This window comes from Megascapheus bottae, chromosome 8, assembly GCF_031878675.1.
Source record: "Megascapheus bottae isolate mThoBot1 chromosome 8, mThoBot2.hap1, whole genome shotgun sequence".
In the NCBI taxonomy this organism is placed as follows: Eukaryota; Metazoa; Chordata; class Mammalia; order Rodentia; family Geomyidae; genus Megascapheus; species Megascapheus bottae.
This window is the reverse complement of record NC_143516.1, coordinates 66,918,123-66,934,600: the sequence shown is the minus strand read 5'-3', so window position 1 is coordinate 66,934,600 and position 16,478 is coordinate 66,918,123. Positions and strand designations below refer to the sequence as shown.

Here is a 16,478-nt window from a genome sequence, read left to right as displayed (position 1 = left end):
AAGAGTTGGAAAGTGTTATAAAGCAATTATATTATTGACCATTAAGTCTAGGACACGAAGCTGAGAACTAAGTTTGGAAAAATGATTTATTGGTTCCATTATACTTGTTTGCCTTTTTTTTTTTGGTCGAGTGTAATATTTACCCTGGGGAAAAATATTTACCCGGGGATTTTAATTAAAAATTTCAGTAGTTAGGATGTGGTGTTGCATGCCTGTAATTCCAGCTGCCCAGGAAGTGATGGAGCATAGGGCTCTGGAGTATGAGATGAGCCCAGGAAGAAGTGAGATATTATCTCAGAAACATAGTACACTGGAAAGGGCTAGGGGAACGGCTAAAGTGGTAGAGTATTTGTCTGGTGTGCACTGGACCCGGGTAAAATCATAAAAATTGCAACCAAAATACATGCACTGTTTTGAAAACTTCTCAGATTATCAAGAGCCAGGTATGCCTATAATCTCAGCTGCTCAGGAGATGGAATTGGAAGGGATCCCAGTTTTAGGCTAGCTTAAGTAAAAGTTAGATCTCTCATCTCACCCAATAAGCCATGTATGATCGTGCCTGTCGATAGTCCCATCTACATAAGGAGTATGATTAGAATCATGGGCTGGTGCCAGAAATGGACAAAACCTCAAGATTCTCTCCAAAAAATAACTAAAGCAAATATGGGCTTGAGGTGTAGTTGAAGTAACAGAGTCCCTGTCTAGGAAACACAAAGCCCTGAGTTTAAATCCCAATATGATTCCCCTTGCTACCCACCCACTCTCCAAAAATAAAGACGAAAAAGAAAAGACTAATCTCAGTAAACAGTGGGCCTTGTGGTAGGACTACCACGTGGGTGAACACACCTGCTTAGTGACACTTGGGGGCACATTGCTCACAAAATAACTTTAAACGCTTTAAATATAAAATACAAATACACGTTTGTGCCTGAATGAGCGCGTGGTCGTCTCCTTACAGCTAACCTTAAGAATAGTAGATACAGGAGTGGATTCAAGAGAAGACAAGAAGGTGGGAGAAGCAGTGGTGAAGGGGAAAATGCTGTGTACTGTGGGGAAAGGAGAAGAGTGAAAGAGGAAAGACCTGGAGGGAGGCTGATACTGAGCTCACCCTCACAGCTGGGAGAAAGAAAGATGAGTCTTAGGATGGTCTCTGGAGCTGGGCACTGTAGGCTCACGCTTGTAATTTTACCTCTTCTAGAGGCTGAGAGCTGAGCTCGGGTGGAAAAGTCATGAGACTGTTTTCTCCAGTGAACCAGCAAAAAATTGGAAGTGGAGCTATGGCTCAGGTCACAAAGCTAAGCCAGAGCATGAAGCCCTGAATTCAAGCCCCAGTTGGGCAAACACACACAACACAAAAGAGTAGTCTCTGAATCTGAACAGGTATAATGGGGCCTTCAAACAGAACAGCACGCATATGCACGCAGATGGAGGAATAGACGTGATTGTGAGCCTGAGGAATGCTAAATTATTATTATTATTGTTATTTTGCCAGTCCAGGGGCTTGAACAAGGGCCTGAGCACTGTCCTTGGGCTTTCCTCAAGGCTAGAGCTCTACCACTTGAGCCTCAGCACCACTTCCAGCTTTTTCTATGTATGTAGTACTGAGGAATCAAACCTGGGTCTTCGTGCATGCTAGGCAAGCACTCTACCACTAGGCCAAATTCCTGGTCTGCTAAATTATTTTTATGGATGAGAAAATTTGTATTTTGGGGAGAGTATATTGTTTTCCAAGCATGTGATGTAGTAGAGTTGATAACCAAATGGCCTTTGAAAAGAAATGTAAGCCTTTTGTTTTGTAGAATAGCTGAGTGTTTGTGATATTAGGATTATACATCCAGTTGATTTTCACCCTTATCCCTGACTCATAACGTCCACCTCGTGTGTGTGTTGTGTCTCTTTTTTTGACATTGGTGCTCAGGGCCTGGGTGCTTGTTTTTACTCAAGACTAGTGCTCTACCACTTGAGCCACATCTCCACTTCAGGTTTTAGGTGATGGATTGAAAAAGAGTCTCATAGGTTTTCCTACCCGGGCTGACTTTGAACTTTGATCCTGATCTTGCAACCTCTTCAGTAGCTAGGATTATAGATAGATATGAGTCACTAGTGTCCGGTAAGAGACTCTTATATCCATTTAACCAGCAAAAAGCTGGACCTGGGGCCTCACTCAAGTGGTAGAGAATGATCCTTGAGTGAAATAGCTGAGGGAGAGCGCAAGACCCTGAATTCAAACCCCAGGACTGGCACAAACAAAAATCCAGGGACTCTAAACTGCATGGGAGGCAGAGGAGAAGGCTGTCTTGGAGTCTGAGCATTGTGGGGTCTGACACTTTCTCTTGAGGGTCAGCACTGAGCTAGGCTACAATACCCAGTTCTTGCCCTAAGCCCCAGAGTGGATGGCTAACTCTCTGACAGCGGATGGCTTCCCAGCTTTTTAGGTCACACAAGTCTTTTGTATTGACTGAGGTGTGAGAATAAAGAAAAAAAAAACAGGTTTAAACACACAAGATTTGATTCACTGCTGTCCCAGGGGGCAGTGAATTCAGCAGCAGTGGCTGAGAAAGAAAGCTTTTATTAACAAGCTAGCATATTGCCTTTTTTTTTTTTTTTTTTAAAGCTTGTCCTGGGGCTTGAACTCAGGGCCTGGATGCTGTCCTTGAGCTTTCTTGCTCAAAATTAGCATTTACCATTTGAGCCATTTCTCCATTATTGGCTAGTTGGAGATGAGATTTTCCTGACTGGCTTGGAACCTTGATTCTCAGATCTCAGACTTCTGAATAGCCATATTAACTGGTAAGGAAAACAATCTCTGTTTAAGAGATGCATTTAGCTTTTGGCAGTGTCCACTCAGCCAAGAAATTATAGTTTTTACCTTTAAAAAATTTTGTTTTATATTCTACCCATTTAAATCCAGGAAAGATGGGAAACTGACAGAAAGGGGACATTGATCATCATTATACTCATAATCTGACATGGTGAACTCTGATCCTCTTTAGGTACAAAAAAGAAGACAAAAATGAATTTAACTTTATGTATAAATTAAGACTTTACAAAAAGTCAGAAAGAAGCATCTCAATGTTCACATAAGAAAGCCTTTACAACTTTTAAGGTATTTTTAAAAAAATGTCATTAAATAGTAGGATAAAACAACATTCTATATATAACAAAATCTTATTTTTAGATCTACTGACTAATGTTAGCTACTGGTGTGTGGCAGAAAACTCCCGGAATCAAAGCCATGGATTTGATTCTTTACCTGAGGAGGAGTTCACTTGAAATGTTTCTAGGAAGGCTTTCTCAGAGTTAATTCAGGGCAAGGGGAATCTGGCCCAAGTGTTTGAAAATGTTGGCATGTAAATGAGTGGGAGCATCCGGCGAAGGATTGTGTTCACTGCGTACAGACACCGTCCTAGCCAAGTGCTGTGTGTGCCAGCAGTTTTCTCACAGCATCTGGATAGCAGGAAGCTAATAGTCCTCTCTAACACTGATAGAGGCGAGTGGACTTGCCAGTGTGAAGCCCTGTGCCAAAGGGACACATAACATTGTTTTGATAAGCAAGGCCAGTGCCTGGCAAATTTGATCCATCTACCTTCTTCTGCTGGAACTTAAGATCCCTCAGGACAGGAGTCTTGCCCATTTTGTAAGTAAAGTGTTTTCTGTTAGCTAGAAAGCTCCTCCAGGCCTGGTGGCAGAGTGCTGCTGGCAAAATAAATACTAATTAACTGAAAGAATGGCTGTGGAAGGCAGTGCTTGAACTGTCCTACTGCCCTCTTGTTTTGTGTAGTGCTAAATGTTTTTTGAGAGAGGGTCATACATGGGGCTTAAACTCAGGGCCTGGGTGCTGTCCCTGATCCTTTCTGCTCAAGGCTAGTGCTCTACCATTTCTGGTTTTCAGGAGGTTCATTGGAGATAAAGAGTGTCATGGACTTTCTTGCCCAGGCTGGCTTTGAATTGTGATCCTCAGATCTCAACCTCTTGAGTATCTCGGATTACAGATGTGAGCCACCAGTGCCTGGCCCAGTTTTCTTTTCTTTTATTTGCTTCTTAATTCTTCTCCCTTCTTCCCCCCCTCCCTCTCTTCCTTCTTCACATAGTTGTTTCATGTTGACATGTATATGTGCATCTTGATCAGAGTCACCCCAAGGACAGGAATGGCAGCACTGCCCTTGCCCACTCCATGTTTTTTCCCAGTTCTGTTGGTGCTTGCATATATGGAGTCTTGGGTGCCTGAGCTCAGTGTGGCTGATGCATGTGGCACATCGTTCAGTCTGGACTCCAGTTTGCTTAAGTAGAGTTCTAGACTGTAACTAACATTTCCTGCAGAATTGTGAAAGCATAGTTTCATTTACTTACTACTTAGAGTGTTGCTCAGGCCATTTGATTTATGGTCTCTTGGAAGTGACTTGTTCTTTGTCTCCTTCCCTGAAAATGAGTAGTAACCTTCTTTTATTTTTGGTGTATGGGACTTCAACAGGGGTTTCTGTTGGTGGGTATTTTATTTTTCAGTTCTGTCATTAAGGACTCAGTGAAGATATTTTAGCTAGATTCTAGAAAACTGCTTTTCTGAGCTAGCTAGTTTTCTTTGGATATTTCACAACCTCTGTATCTTAGAGGGCTAGAGTTTGTTTGTTTGTTGAATCCTTGTATTGCTTTCATATCTTTTCTTTGCTATTCCTTTACTTTTTTTTGCCTCTCTTAAAATATGCCTCAATTTTATCTTTTATACCTTCTAATGAGTATTATGTTGTAATACTAACTACTTAGGAGGGTGAAACCTGAAGATAATGGTTTGAAGCCAGTCTGGGCAGACAAGTCCATTGAGACTCCAATTTCTAAGTACCCAAAATCTGGAAATGAAACTGTGGCTCAAGTGGTAGAACACTAGACTTGAGCACTAAAAAGCTCAGGGACAGCACTCAAGCCCTGAGTTCAAGTTCCAGCAGAAACCCCCGCCCCCCAATAACACACAAACCACAAAGCCTCCTCTGATTAGAACCCTACCTTTCTGACCTCATTTAGTCATCCTCTCCCTCTAAATATAATCATATGGTGGGTTATGGCTTCCGCATATGCATCTGTGGAGATACACTGGTGTGGTCCCACACATTCAGTTTATGACCAGGGATACTGCCATGGAGGAGATCTGGGCTCACCTCTGAATGCAGGGAAGATGGGTGAAAGAACAGTGTGGGGAGGCCAGTGGATGGAAATTGCTCTGAGGAGAAAGGAAAATTCTTTTTATTAAAGAATTTATTAACATTGATTTTTACATCATATTTCAAATGACATGTTTAACAAACAAGTGTTCAAGAAGGGAATCTATATACAATCACTGGCACTTAGATTTTAGAACATAATCAAAATTAGGCTAAGGGTTTGTATGTCATACATACATATTAATCTATATAATAAAACATTATGTCTATAGAGTCATAAGTTTTTATGTCTATATAGTTGTGTTTATATTTCCAATACCATGTCCATAGCATTGGATATGCAAATATTGAGTCCTCTCTCTTGTACTGTTTGGCTCTAATAGCCACATATTAAGGATACCATGTGCCTTTTGTGCCTTAGGTCTTGACTTGTCTCACTCAACATGATTCGCTCTAAATTCATCCACTTCCCTGCAAATGCCATTATTTTATCTTGTCTGTTGGCTATGTAGAATTCCATTGTGTGTGTGTGTGTGTGTGTGTGTGTGTGTGTGTATATATATATATATATATACATATATATATATATACCACATTTTCTGTATCTATTCATCTGCAGTAGGGCATCTGGATTGTTTCCATTGCCTGGCTATTGTGAATAGTGCAGAGATAAACATAGCTAAGCAGGTGTCCTTATCATATCTTGGGTTATGGTGTTCAGGATAGATGCCCAAGAGTGGGGAAGGTCAATTTTCAGTTCTTTAAGAAACCTCCACACTGCTTTCCAGAGTGGCTGAACTAGCTTACAGTCCCACCAGCAGTGCAGTAGGGTTCCTTTTTCTCCACACCTCCACCAGCAACTGTCATTGTCTGAGTTCAAAATCTTGGCCATTCTTGTTGGGGTAAGGTGGCATCTTAGGGTTTTTTATTTGCATTTCCTTTATGACCATGAGTGATGAACATTTTCTCATATGCTTTTCTGCCATTTTAATCTCTTCTTTTGTTAAGTCTCTCTTTAGTTCCCTTGCCCATATAGTGAATGGTTTATTGGGTTTGAGTGGGATTAGTTTCTTGAGTTCCCTATAGATACTGGATATTAAGCATTTGTCTGATGTATTATTGGTAAATATCTTTTCCCATTTGGTTGGCTGTCTCTCTACTTTTGTGACTATGCTTTTATCTGTAGTCCCATTTATCGAGTCTCTCTCCAATCTGTTGTGACCCTGGGATTCTGTTCAGGAATCTTTTGCCTGTGCCTGTGAGTTCCAGTGAGAAAGAAAAATTTTTGCTAAACTGACATAACAGGACAGACTGAAAAGCCTTCTTCCTCAGATGTGGGAGGAGAAGAAACCTAATCAGATATCTAGGGTGAAGAATTCTCTCTAAACTGATGACAGCATTTTTGCTATAACCAGGAAATGAAGGACAGTCCATGAGGGAGTCTTTGTAGAAGTACAGTGGGTTCGTGTGTACAGCTTTATCATTCCTGATGATTCTCTCAGTCCAGACAACAACTTCTAAACCTCTCTGGTCAGGAAAGAATGTGGGTGTATTTGCCTAGCAATATGGCGTGGGTCTGTCACTACTAGAAAGTCTCTTTCTCAACTTCCATCTAGTTGTCCTTATTTATTTCTCCTCACCCTAGTTCTATAATTACCTTATACTGCCCTTGTGTCTTCTGGGGATTCTGTAGCTTAAAAAAACTGAGTTGTTTTTTTATCCTTCCCAATTTCTCATTAGGGATTTAGCTCTCTGAACTTGCTGTGTCAGTTGCCCCTCAGCTGTTTATTTGCTTTGAAATGTTCAAAATGGAGCCAACGTCTCCTTGGCTGTGCCCATCCTTGTGGTCTGACATCCTTGTGAAGGATCTGTTGCTGTCTACCTGGGGCTTGGGTGAGGGGACGACACTTGGTGTATGTCTTTTAACTTTCTCGTCTGAACTGGGTGGCTGCAGGACATAGTTCAGAATAGTTGACATTACTGTTCTGTTTTCGACTTGGAAGTTTCTGCTTTGCAGTGATTTCATTTCTTTTAGCCTCTTTTAAAGATAGTCATTACTGAGGGATCACTCCTCACAGTTTTCTCCTTATTATTTAGAGTAATCACGAGGCCTTTGTTTTGAAAAATTGATAAGTAGTTTGAAGCAGAAAGAGTGGGAGAGGAGGAAGAGCCATGATGAGCTATGATTGGGTGCCCTTAGAGTGGTGATCTCAGTTTTATGTCACTTAATCCTCCCAGCAATTCTGTAATGTAAGTGATATTACCCACCATATGGATAAGGATAAAGATAAAGATCAGAAAGGTTAAATAACTCATTGGAGAGTCAGTCTGAGTGTGGTGGCGCTGAGTTTCGTCTGGGTTTTGAGTCGTCTTCCATTTCCCTTTTGTCTTTCCTAGGGTGTGGCCAGGTTTTTCACCTACCTCTGGTTGTTGGGTTGCCTGTTGTATGCAATGGGGGGAAGCCCTGATATGGTGGAACCAGATTCACACAATGAGATTTACCTTAAAGATGGTAGATGGGTGAGGTGTGGGGTGGCAGTGTATTGAAAGCAGGCAGATAGGTTAATTGCAGAAGTCTTAGTAAAGGATAATGTTGGTTTGGACTAGTATGTCAGAATTGATAGAGTGGTTGTTGGGGAGCAAGCTGACAAGATTAGGGGTTGGTAGAGTTTAGTAGGAGCTGAAGGAATTGAGGATGAATCCAGGTTTAATGTGAACTGAGTGTTGTTTATTGCCTTTATGATATGGGGAAGAACAAATTGGGGTGCTAGAGAAATAGCATAAAATAAAGCGATTAAGCTGATATTCACCCACAAGGATGTGTCTAATGGGCAAATAAACACCTGGGAACTCAGTGGGGGTCTTGGGCTGGAGAAATCCATTCGTGTATCATGGATATGTAAATGCTCTTAGAGCCTAGGAACTAGCTAGGATTGGGGAAAGCATCCATATACATGTCTGGGAACACAAGAGTCTGTGGAGAATCTTCATGTCATTTGCTGACTTGGAATCACTGGCAAAGCCCACAGCCCTGGCTCACTGAGGGAGCCCATCTCCCATCCAAGGCCTCTGCTTAGGAAAGGGAGCAGTAAGCACCATGTGAGAAGGCCAGCCATTGGCAGCTTTTTGACGGAACTGTGTGCTGGAGTGCCTCTGTGATCATCTACATGGGGTGCAATTCCCCACAGACATTCCAGCTGCACAAGATGACCACTGGGGCCCACGAGCCAACTTGTCTTTATGTACATGTAGAGAATGGAAAAACATACGGCCAGTGGGTGCTCTGGATTGCCCGCTAGCTGGTTCCTTTTTACATTCAGTCTCATCGCATACCATCTCATTAAAATCAAGGACTCTGACTGTCATGTACCCAGGCTACTCTAAATTTACCAGTGGAATTATAAATGCTGCATCTCAGCATTCCAACTCAAGAGGCTTTGCAAAGACAATTGTAGAACTAGACTGACATTCACAATATGCAGAAACAAGCAGTTCACAGCGTTCCTCCATAGACCAGCCTGTGGTCATGCAGCCATTCTTTGGGCTGGTTCCCGCAGCAGGGTGGGTGAATGTCTCAGCGCTTCCTTCTGTTTGTAATCCTCGCAAAACCAAGAGACTGAGATCTGAAGACTGAGGTTCAAAGCCAGTCCAGGCTGAAAGTCCATGAGACATATCTAGTTAAGCACCAGAAAGCCACAAGTAGAGATGTGTCTTAAATGGTAGAGTACCTGCCTTGGACAAAAATGCCAAACAAGAGCACAAGACCCTGAGTTCAAGCCCCTGTACACACACACACCATAATATTATATATAATATGGTACCATTTATATGAAGCTCAGAAACAGGTACAAAGTAAGAGGACAGGGAGAATAAGAATGGACCTCAAAGGAGACGGGAGACAACTTTGTGGGGTGAGGGAAATGTTTTGTGTATTGACTAAGTATTGGTTAAATAGATATATTAATTTGTTCAAGCTCTTCAACCTCTATATTTAGATCAGATCATTCCACTGTATATTAGTTGAATGAATTAACAATAAAATAAAATGGCGGTGCACAGTTTGCCGTGTTGTTGTGAGAGAAGCGGGCAGGGTGCGCATGCTTCCAGCCTCTGCAGCAGGGAAGCCCAAAGGAAGTCACCTCTCTTGCCATCAGATCCAGTTAGCTCCAAGCTAACTGCTTCGCATAGTACCTCTCCCTGCAGTGCAAGTCAGGATGCAGTGTCAACAGGAAGTGCTGTTGTGATGTCCTGGGGACGACCGTAAACACCATGACATATCTGTTCCTGTATGGGGAGCAGTGTGGTCCTCGTCCCAGGCACGGAGGATGGCAGGCATGGCAGAATTGGTTTTTGGTGAACAAGATGGTAGCCCACGTCTGCCCTGCCTTCTCCAAAGGTGACATATGGGTCAGGAGGCAATGGGATGGGCTGGAGAAGATGACTGGCTACCCGTGTGCCAGGCACAGGTGGGTTTCTGTGTTGTGATTTACTTGTCCCGTTTCCCAAGTTATTCATGGGACTCCTTGGTTCCTTGTCCGCAGGAGAGAGTGGGTGACGCCCTTCAAAGATGGAAGATGGGAAGCCTGTGTGGGCCCCGCACCCCACCGACGGGTTCCAGATGGGTAATATCGTGGATATTGGCCCGGATAGCTTGACCATCGAGCCTCTGAACCAGAGGGGCAAGGTGAGTTTCCCAGGGAGATGGAGAGACGGGAGGCAGACCCCTCCGAAGAGACAAGTGTCTTTCTTCTTCATTACTGAAGCAGATATGCCTGAAATAGTGAAGGAAAAACAGCGAATTTCTAATCATTTTCTGTTGTCCTCTCTGGTTAAGTCAGAGTGTGGATCCCAGGGGAAAGATGAAGTCCAGTGATAAAGTGAGACTGAAAGTCAGCAAAGCTCTGTCATCACATCCTTGAAGAACTTTGGGACAAAGAAACTGTGACAACTTTTTAATTCCTTATGCCACATCACTGAAATTATTATTAGTATGTCTGTGATACAGTCAACATATTATAAAAATGTGAGATATGAATGGGATTATATTACCAAATTGAGGGGTTTTTTTTTGGCTTTAGCCTTTTGATGTCTTTTTTTTAGAAAGTGCTTTTTTATTTACTTAGAGGTTCACATAGAGTTGCTCACATCTACAATCTGTTTTTTTTAGTTGGTTGTGGGACTTGAACTTTGGGCCTGGGTGCTGTCCCTGAGCTCTTCAGCTCAAGGCTAGTACTCTACCACTTTGGACCACAGGGCCACTTCCTGTTTTTGGTGGTTAACCGAAGACAAGAGTCTCATGGACTTTAGTGCCCAAGCTGGCTTTGAAGCGCAATCCTCAGATCTCAGCCTCCTTAGTAGCTAGGATTACATGTGTGAGCCACCATGCCTGGCAATCATCTCAACTATTTAGGAGGCTGAGACATGAGAACTGAGGTATGTAGCCAGACTGGGCAGACAAATCTATGATACTTAACCAGTAAAAAACCAGAGCTGTAGTTGTGGCCCAAGTGGTAGAATGCCACCAGGGAGCAATGAAAGCTGAACAAGAGCTTGAGGCCCTGAGTTCAAATTCTGGCATGTGTGATTCACAGTGATACAAATTGGAAAATGTGGGGAAAAGTGATTAAGAGTAGATAACTGCTTACAGAGCAGGCCTCTGTGGTAAACACACCTTTCTTTCTGTCTCCAGGAGGACTGGTAAGTCCTATTTTTTTGTGGGAGAGCTTTGTAATTTTACATTAGCCAAATATTTCTCTTAAACATTTCTTCTGGTTGTATTAAATTTGTGGATGGCATTTCTGCTTACTTTTAGACTCTGCAAATGTTCATGAATAATTTATACTCCACCGATACACAGTTAACTAATGCCATATGACTGCCATCCTTCTGGGAACCTTAGAAAAACAAGGCAGATCTCTCATGAGGTCTTCACAGAGAGGACGCTATCCTGTTACTGTAAACAACCCAGGAACTGAAATGCATAATATATACTATGCCACACTGGAGGCAGCCTTCTCTAACTGGCATTCCTGCAAGAAAGGAAAGACAAGGTTTTTCCTCTTATTAACAGGCACCATATTAACAAGCAGTCCATCTTAAAACATCAAAGACTCATTATTTTATGTATCTGAAAGCTTTTGTTGCCAGTCTTGGTGCTGGAACTTAAGGCCTGGGCACTGTTCCTTCTTTTGCTCAAGGTTAGCCACAGCTCCACTTCTGGCTTTTTCTGTTTATGTGGCACTGAGGAATTGAACCCAGGTCTACATGCTGCTGGCTAGTCAAGCTCTCTACCACTAAGCCACACTCGTAGCCCTCTTTAGTATATTTTATAAACACTAAATAAAACAAGATGAGAAATGTATATCTTAATTAAGCATCGAAGGAACTTGATTTTGGGGGACAGGGTTTTTTATATTTTAAATATTTTATTTTTATTTAATTTTATTATTATTTTTTTGCCAGTCCTGGGCTTGAACTCAGGGCTTGAGCACTGTCCTTGGGCTTTCTCAAGTCTAGAACTCTACCACTTGAGCCTCAGTATCACTTTCGGCTTTTTTCTATGTATGTGGTACCAAGGAATTGAACCCAGGTCTTCATGCATGCTAGGCAAGCACTCTACCACTAGGCCAAACTCCCAGCCATATTTTAAATATTTTAATGGGTTATAAAATGTGCCTTATTAGTGTGAATCAGTTACATAGGTAGACTGAATGGACGCAGTTCTGGAGTTGTGTAGATTGTTTCGATTTCTAGGTAATTCTATAAACAAAGGTCTGGAGTTAAACATAGCCACAAGTTTATTTTCATCAAATTTTTTTTTCTCTTTTTTAGAGGATGAACATTGTCTTACTTTTACACTTCCTTTTTCCTTCTCCTCCCCTGCCTGTCTTTATCATGGTCACAAGAGACGGTTCAGTGTCTTAATAGCCACGAGTTTAAAAAGGCGTCTTTTCTTAGATCACTCAAGGCCAAGAGGCTGTCATCTTATAAATATTATAACATTAGGAGCACGAAGCGATGGACCGTCCGGGTACACCGCGTGCTGGCCCAGAGAAGAGAGGGCAGGTAGCACCTGGCAGCTGTCCTGAGAACACAGCTATGATGGTAGCAGTACTTTTTTTTTTCTTTTTTAATTCTTCTTTTTTCTTTAATGTCGGTATGGGGGCTTGAATTTAGTGCCTCACCATTTCACTTGACTTTTTCTCTCAAGGCTGATGCTCTGCTGCTTGAGCAATACCTCCACTCCTGGCCATTTGGTGGTTAATTGGAGATATGAGTCTCATAGACTCTTCTTCTTGGGCTGGTTTTGGACCATAATCCTTAGATTCCAGCCTCCTGAGTTGCTAGGCTTATAGATGTGAACCACCAGTGCCTGGTACAAATGGCTTTTAAGTTTTATGTTTGTGACCCACAGTCATAGACTTGATTCTGTGTCAGGTATGTAGACTGTGTGTGTTTGAGTTTATAAGAAATAGGTTTAACATTGTACCACGCATGTGCATTGTTTCTGTGTTTGGGTATGTATGTATTCACTAACAAAACAGTTAATCCACTGAGACATGGCTGGCGCAGGCTGTAGATCATTCTGTTAAAAAAAAGGTGTGTTTAAGACAAGTGTGGTAGTGCATGCCTGGTTTCCCAGCTAGCACTGGAAAGATGAGGAAGGAGGTTGGAGAGTGGGTTGCTAGCTTGGATTACTGCATAGCCAGTTCCTGGTCAGCCTGGCCTACATAGCAAAACCCTGTCACGAGCAAACAAGACAGCACAAACGGAGAGATGAATCTACCTGGACCATTGCAATATTTGTAACGGACAAGCTGCAGGCAGAAGCCCCAAACTGAGGGCCTGAGGAGTTTGCATTTTGTTTTTGTGTACTGCCAGTCCTACCTTACAGGAGTCTCGCCTTCACCCTCCTGTCCTGTCTTATTCTTTGTTTTTCACTTCCACCCATGCTTCTCCATGGGTGTGGGGATTGCTGCCTCATGGCTCCAGGTCTCTTTTCCTTGGAATGTCACTCTTTGTAGCTCTTTGCTTAGCTGATACCTGTTTACTTTTGAGACTGATTGAGGTCACCTTCATGAAAAGCTTCACCTCTCCCTCCATTGAAATAAAGGCCAAGTATTGATTATGTGTTCTTTTGAGTCTGGAGACCTTGGTTTGTCTGCTCTGCCCTCCCCTCCCTCCTAGTACTCTCAAAGGCAGGAGCTATTCTATTTGTTCTGTTGTTCCAGTTTTAAGCACTATATTTGCTGTGTAGCATGTGTTCAGTGCTGAGCAGTTAATGTGTCCTCTGAGAGAAAATCATTGTTTTGATGGAACAGGTTCTGCTCTTGGTGGGGAGTAGACAGTGGGTCTGGTTGATAGTCTGGGGTCAAAGAAGGGACAGACCCTTTGTTGAGAGCTTCTTTTAGCCTCATGTTCTCATTCTCATATCAGCAATTGTTTGTCTCTCCTTCCCTTCTACCTTTCATTCCTTGAACTTCTACCTTCTTTTTACTTAGTCCAGCTCCAGGCAGCTCCGGAGTTAGCCCTGTTTCCAGGCTTATAATGGAGCTTTTGAGGGCTAATATTCTTTAACATGGGAGATGATTTGAATTTAACTCTATAAGTTGGAATAACATCCTAATCTTATTGTCTTATACAGTATTCTTATGTATTATGTGTGCCCACACGTGTAAGTGTGCACACGTATGTAAACCTTATAAGTATCATCATTACTATTATTATTGGTTTGGTGCCTTAACCCTACAAGAATTATTTTAAAATAGTTGAACAATTTTTCCTAGCAGTTTCACTTGATATGATTGGAAACTTCAGCCACGAGAGTAGTTGTAATTGTTTACAGATATAAATTTATAAATAAGCGTTAGAATAGCATAGATTAAAATTTAATTCTTTTGATGTAATTTGATATTATTTGTTCTCTCTTAAAAGATACTATCCCAGTTCTGCAGAGTGGACCTTTGCACTTAAAGGACAAATAAATGCAAGTTTATTTGTGGATACTTGTAATTTCAGGGATCAAATATTTGTGGATAATATCTTTTTATCTGACACATTTTGTACACAAATGTGTGTCAAATATATGTTAGTTAATAATATAGAGTCTGCTTTGTTATATCTTACTGAATATTACGTTTCTGTTTTAGAAACAATGAAATCTCTATATAGTTTTTAAAAAATTAGTCATTTGCTAACATGCACATTTACAAACAAATTTAATATTGTGTATGTATGTGTATATATATATATATATATATATATATAGTGTTTTTTCCTTGCTGTACTGAGGCTTGATACTGTTCCTTTTTCATTCAAGCTAGCACTTGAGCCATAGTTCCACTTCTAGCTGTTTTGATAAAGTGTCTTAGGATTTGTGTACCCAGGTTGGCTTTGAACCTTGAGCCTCAGATCTCAGCCTCGTGAGTATCTAGAATTACAGGCATGAGTTACCAGCTCCCAGTTTGGATAATATTATTTATTTATTTATTTATTTTTTGCCAGTCCTGGTGCTTGAACTCAAGGCCTGAGTGCTGTCCTTGGGATTTTCTCAAGGCTAGAGCTCTACCATTTGAGCCACAGTACCATTTCCAGCTTTTGTCTTTGTATGTGGTAGGAATTGAACTCAGATCTCTGTGCATGTTAGGCAAGCACTCTACCACTAGGCCAAACTCCTAGCCTGGATAATACTTTTGCTAAAGTTATTATCCTGCTTGGATCAATGACTTGTTAAATAGTAGAACCTCTATTATATGTTAATAAAGAACATATTATTGCCATTATTACTATGTTTGCAGCCAGTTAAGTGCCTGTATTTTTCTCACTGTAACAAGCCTCCAGTTTAATGAGCTTTTGTTTTGTTTGTCAGACGTTTTTGGCTCTCATAAACCAAGTGTTCCCTGCAGAAGAGGATAGCAAAAAAGATGTGGAAGATAACTGTAAGTATCCTTCTGGGCACAGAAAAAGAAGCCATCCTTCTAGGAAGCTGACGGATGGATACAGTGCTTCTCCACTCCACTGCTTCACACAGTTTGCTGGGAATGGGGGCACACAGTCTAACACCATTATTGTCTTAGACACGCATGCTGTTGGAGGAGGATCTTGAGTGTACTCGCATTATTTCAGCTGTGTCAATGTAGGGCATTGCCCTGACTTCCCTGCTCGTCCTCTTGGAAGTTATTTTGAACCTTATCTAGCTAGAGCCATGTGATTTTTATGGGCACATGGGTGGTTCAGTAGTTTGGAAGCTGAGTTTGTAAGGATTACTTTAATATCACTGTTTGAAGCAACAAGTATTAAAAAAAAGATTTGCTCTGGAACATTGTATTTAAATACTATATTAATTGGACTTACAAATAATAAATACCTTAGTGAGTTTAGTGATTAAAAAAACAACAGAAGTCTTTATGTAGTTGGATGCTGATGGCTCATGGCTATAATCATAGCTACTCAGGAGGCTGAGATCTGAGGATTGCAGTTCAAAGCTGCTCCATTTAACCAGCAAAAAACTGGAAATGGTGTGGCTGAAGTGGTAAAGTGCCATCCTTGAGCAAAAAATACAAGTGCGGGAGTGCAGCTCCAAGTTCTAGCTCTAGTATACACACATATACACAGATATGTACACACACATACACAGATACGTACACACACACACACACACACACACTGAAAAATTTTGATCTAGTTAGCCAGCCTTATTTATTCTTTTATTTTTCCAGTAGTAAGAAGTAATCACATTTCAACTTTTTTTTTTGTTGTTGTTGTTGTTGTTGGTCTTGGGGCTTGAACTCTGGGCCTGGGTGCAGTTCCTGAGCTCTTTCAGCTCAAGGCTATCACCCTCCCTCTTGAGCAACTCTGCCACTTCCGGTTTTCTAGTGGTTAATTGGAGATAAAAGTCTTGGGTTCTTCAGTGCCCGGGCTGGCTGTGAACCGTGATCCTCAGATCTCAGCTTCCTGAGTAGCTAGGATTATAGGTGTGAGCCACTGTGCCCAGCTCACAATTCAGCTTTTAAGGGATGGTATATTGGTTGCTTTTCTGTTATTGCAACAAAATACCTGAGTTAACCAGGAGAGGACAGGTTGCTTTAGAGGTTTCAGTGTGTGGTTGGATGGTTCCATTGCTTCTGGGTGAGGTCATGTGACATGGCAGGAGCACAGGGTGAAGGAGTTGCTTCCCTCCTGGAAGCCAAGAAGCAAAGGGAGCTTAAAAGATGGATTGGCTGCAGTGCCACCATCGTCTGTGATTGATTTATCTAAGACCTTGATGTTTCCACCATAGTCTTAAAGGAATACCATCATGCACCAGGGTATTTCAAGGAAAGTAAG

The 16,478-nt window shown here is 41.7% G+C and overlaps 1 protein-coding gene across 1 annotated transcript in view; it reads left to right on the top strand.

The window, feature by feature from the left end:
* Myo6 (myosin VI) overlaps positions 1-16,478 on the top strand; it is a 133,912-nt gene that overhangs the window by 39,800 nt on the left and 77,634 nt on the right. The window contains exons 2-3 of the mRNA XM_090338539.1: positions 9,695-9,837; positions 15,022-15,091. Coding sequence (XP_090194665.1) covers positions 9,721-9,837; positions 15,022-15,091 — 187 coding nt within the window. The 5' untranslated portion in view covers positions 9,695-9,720. The remainder of the gene's footprint in view (positions 1-9,694; positions 9,838-15,021; positions 15,092-16,478) is intronic.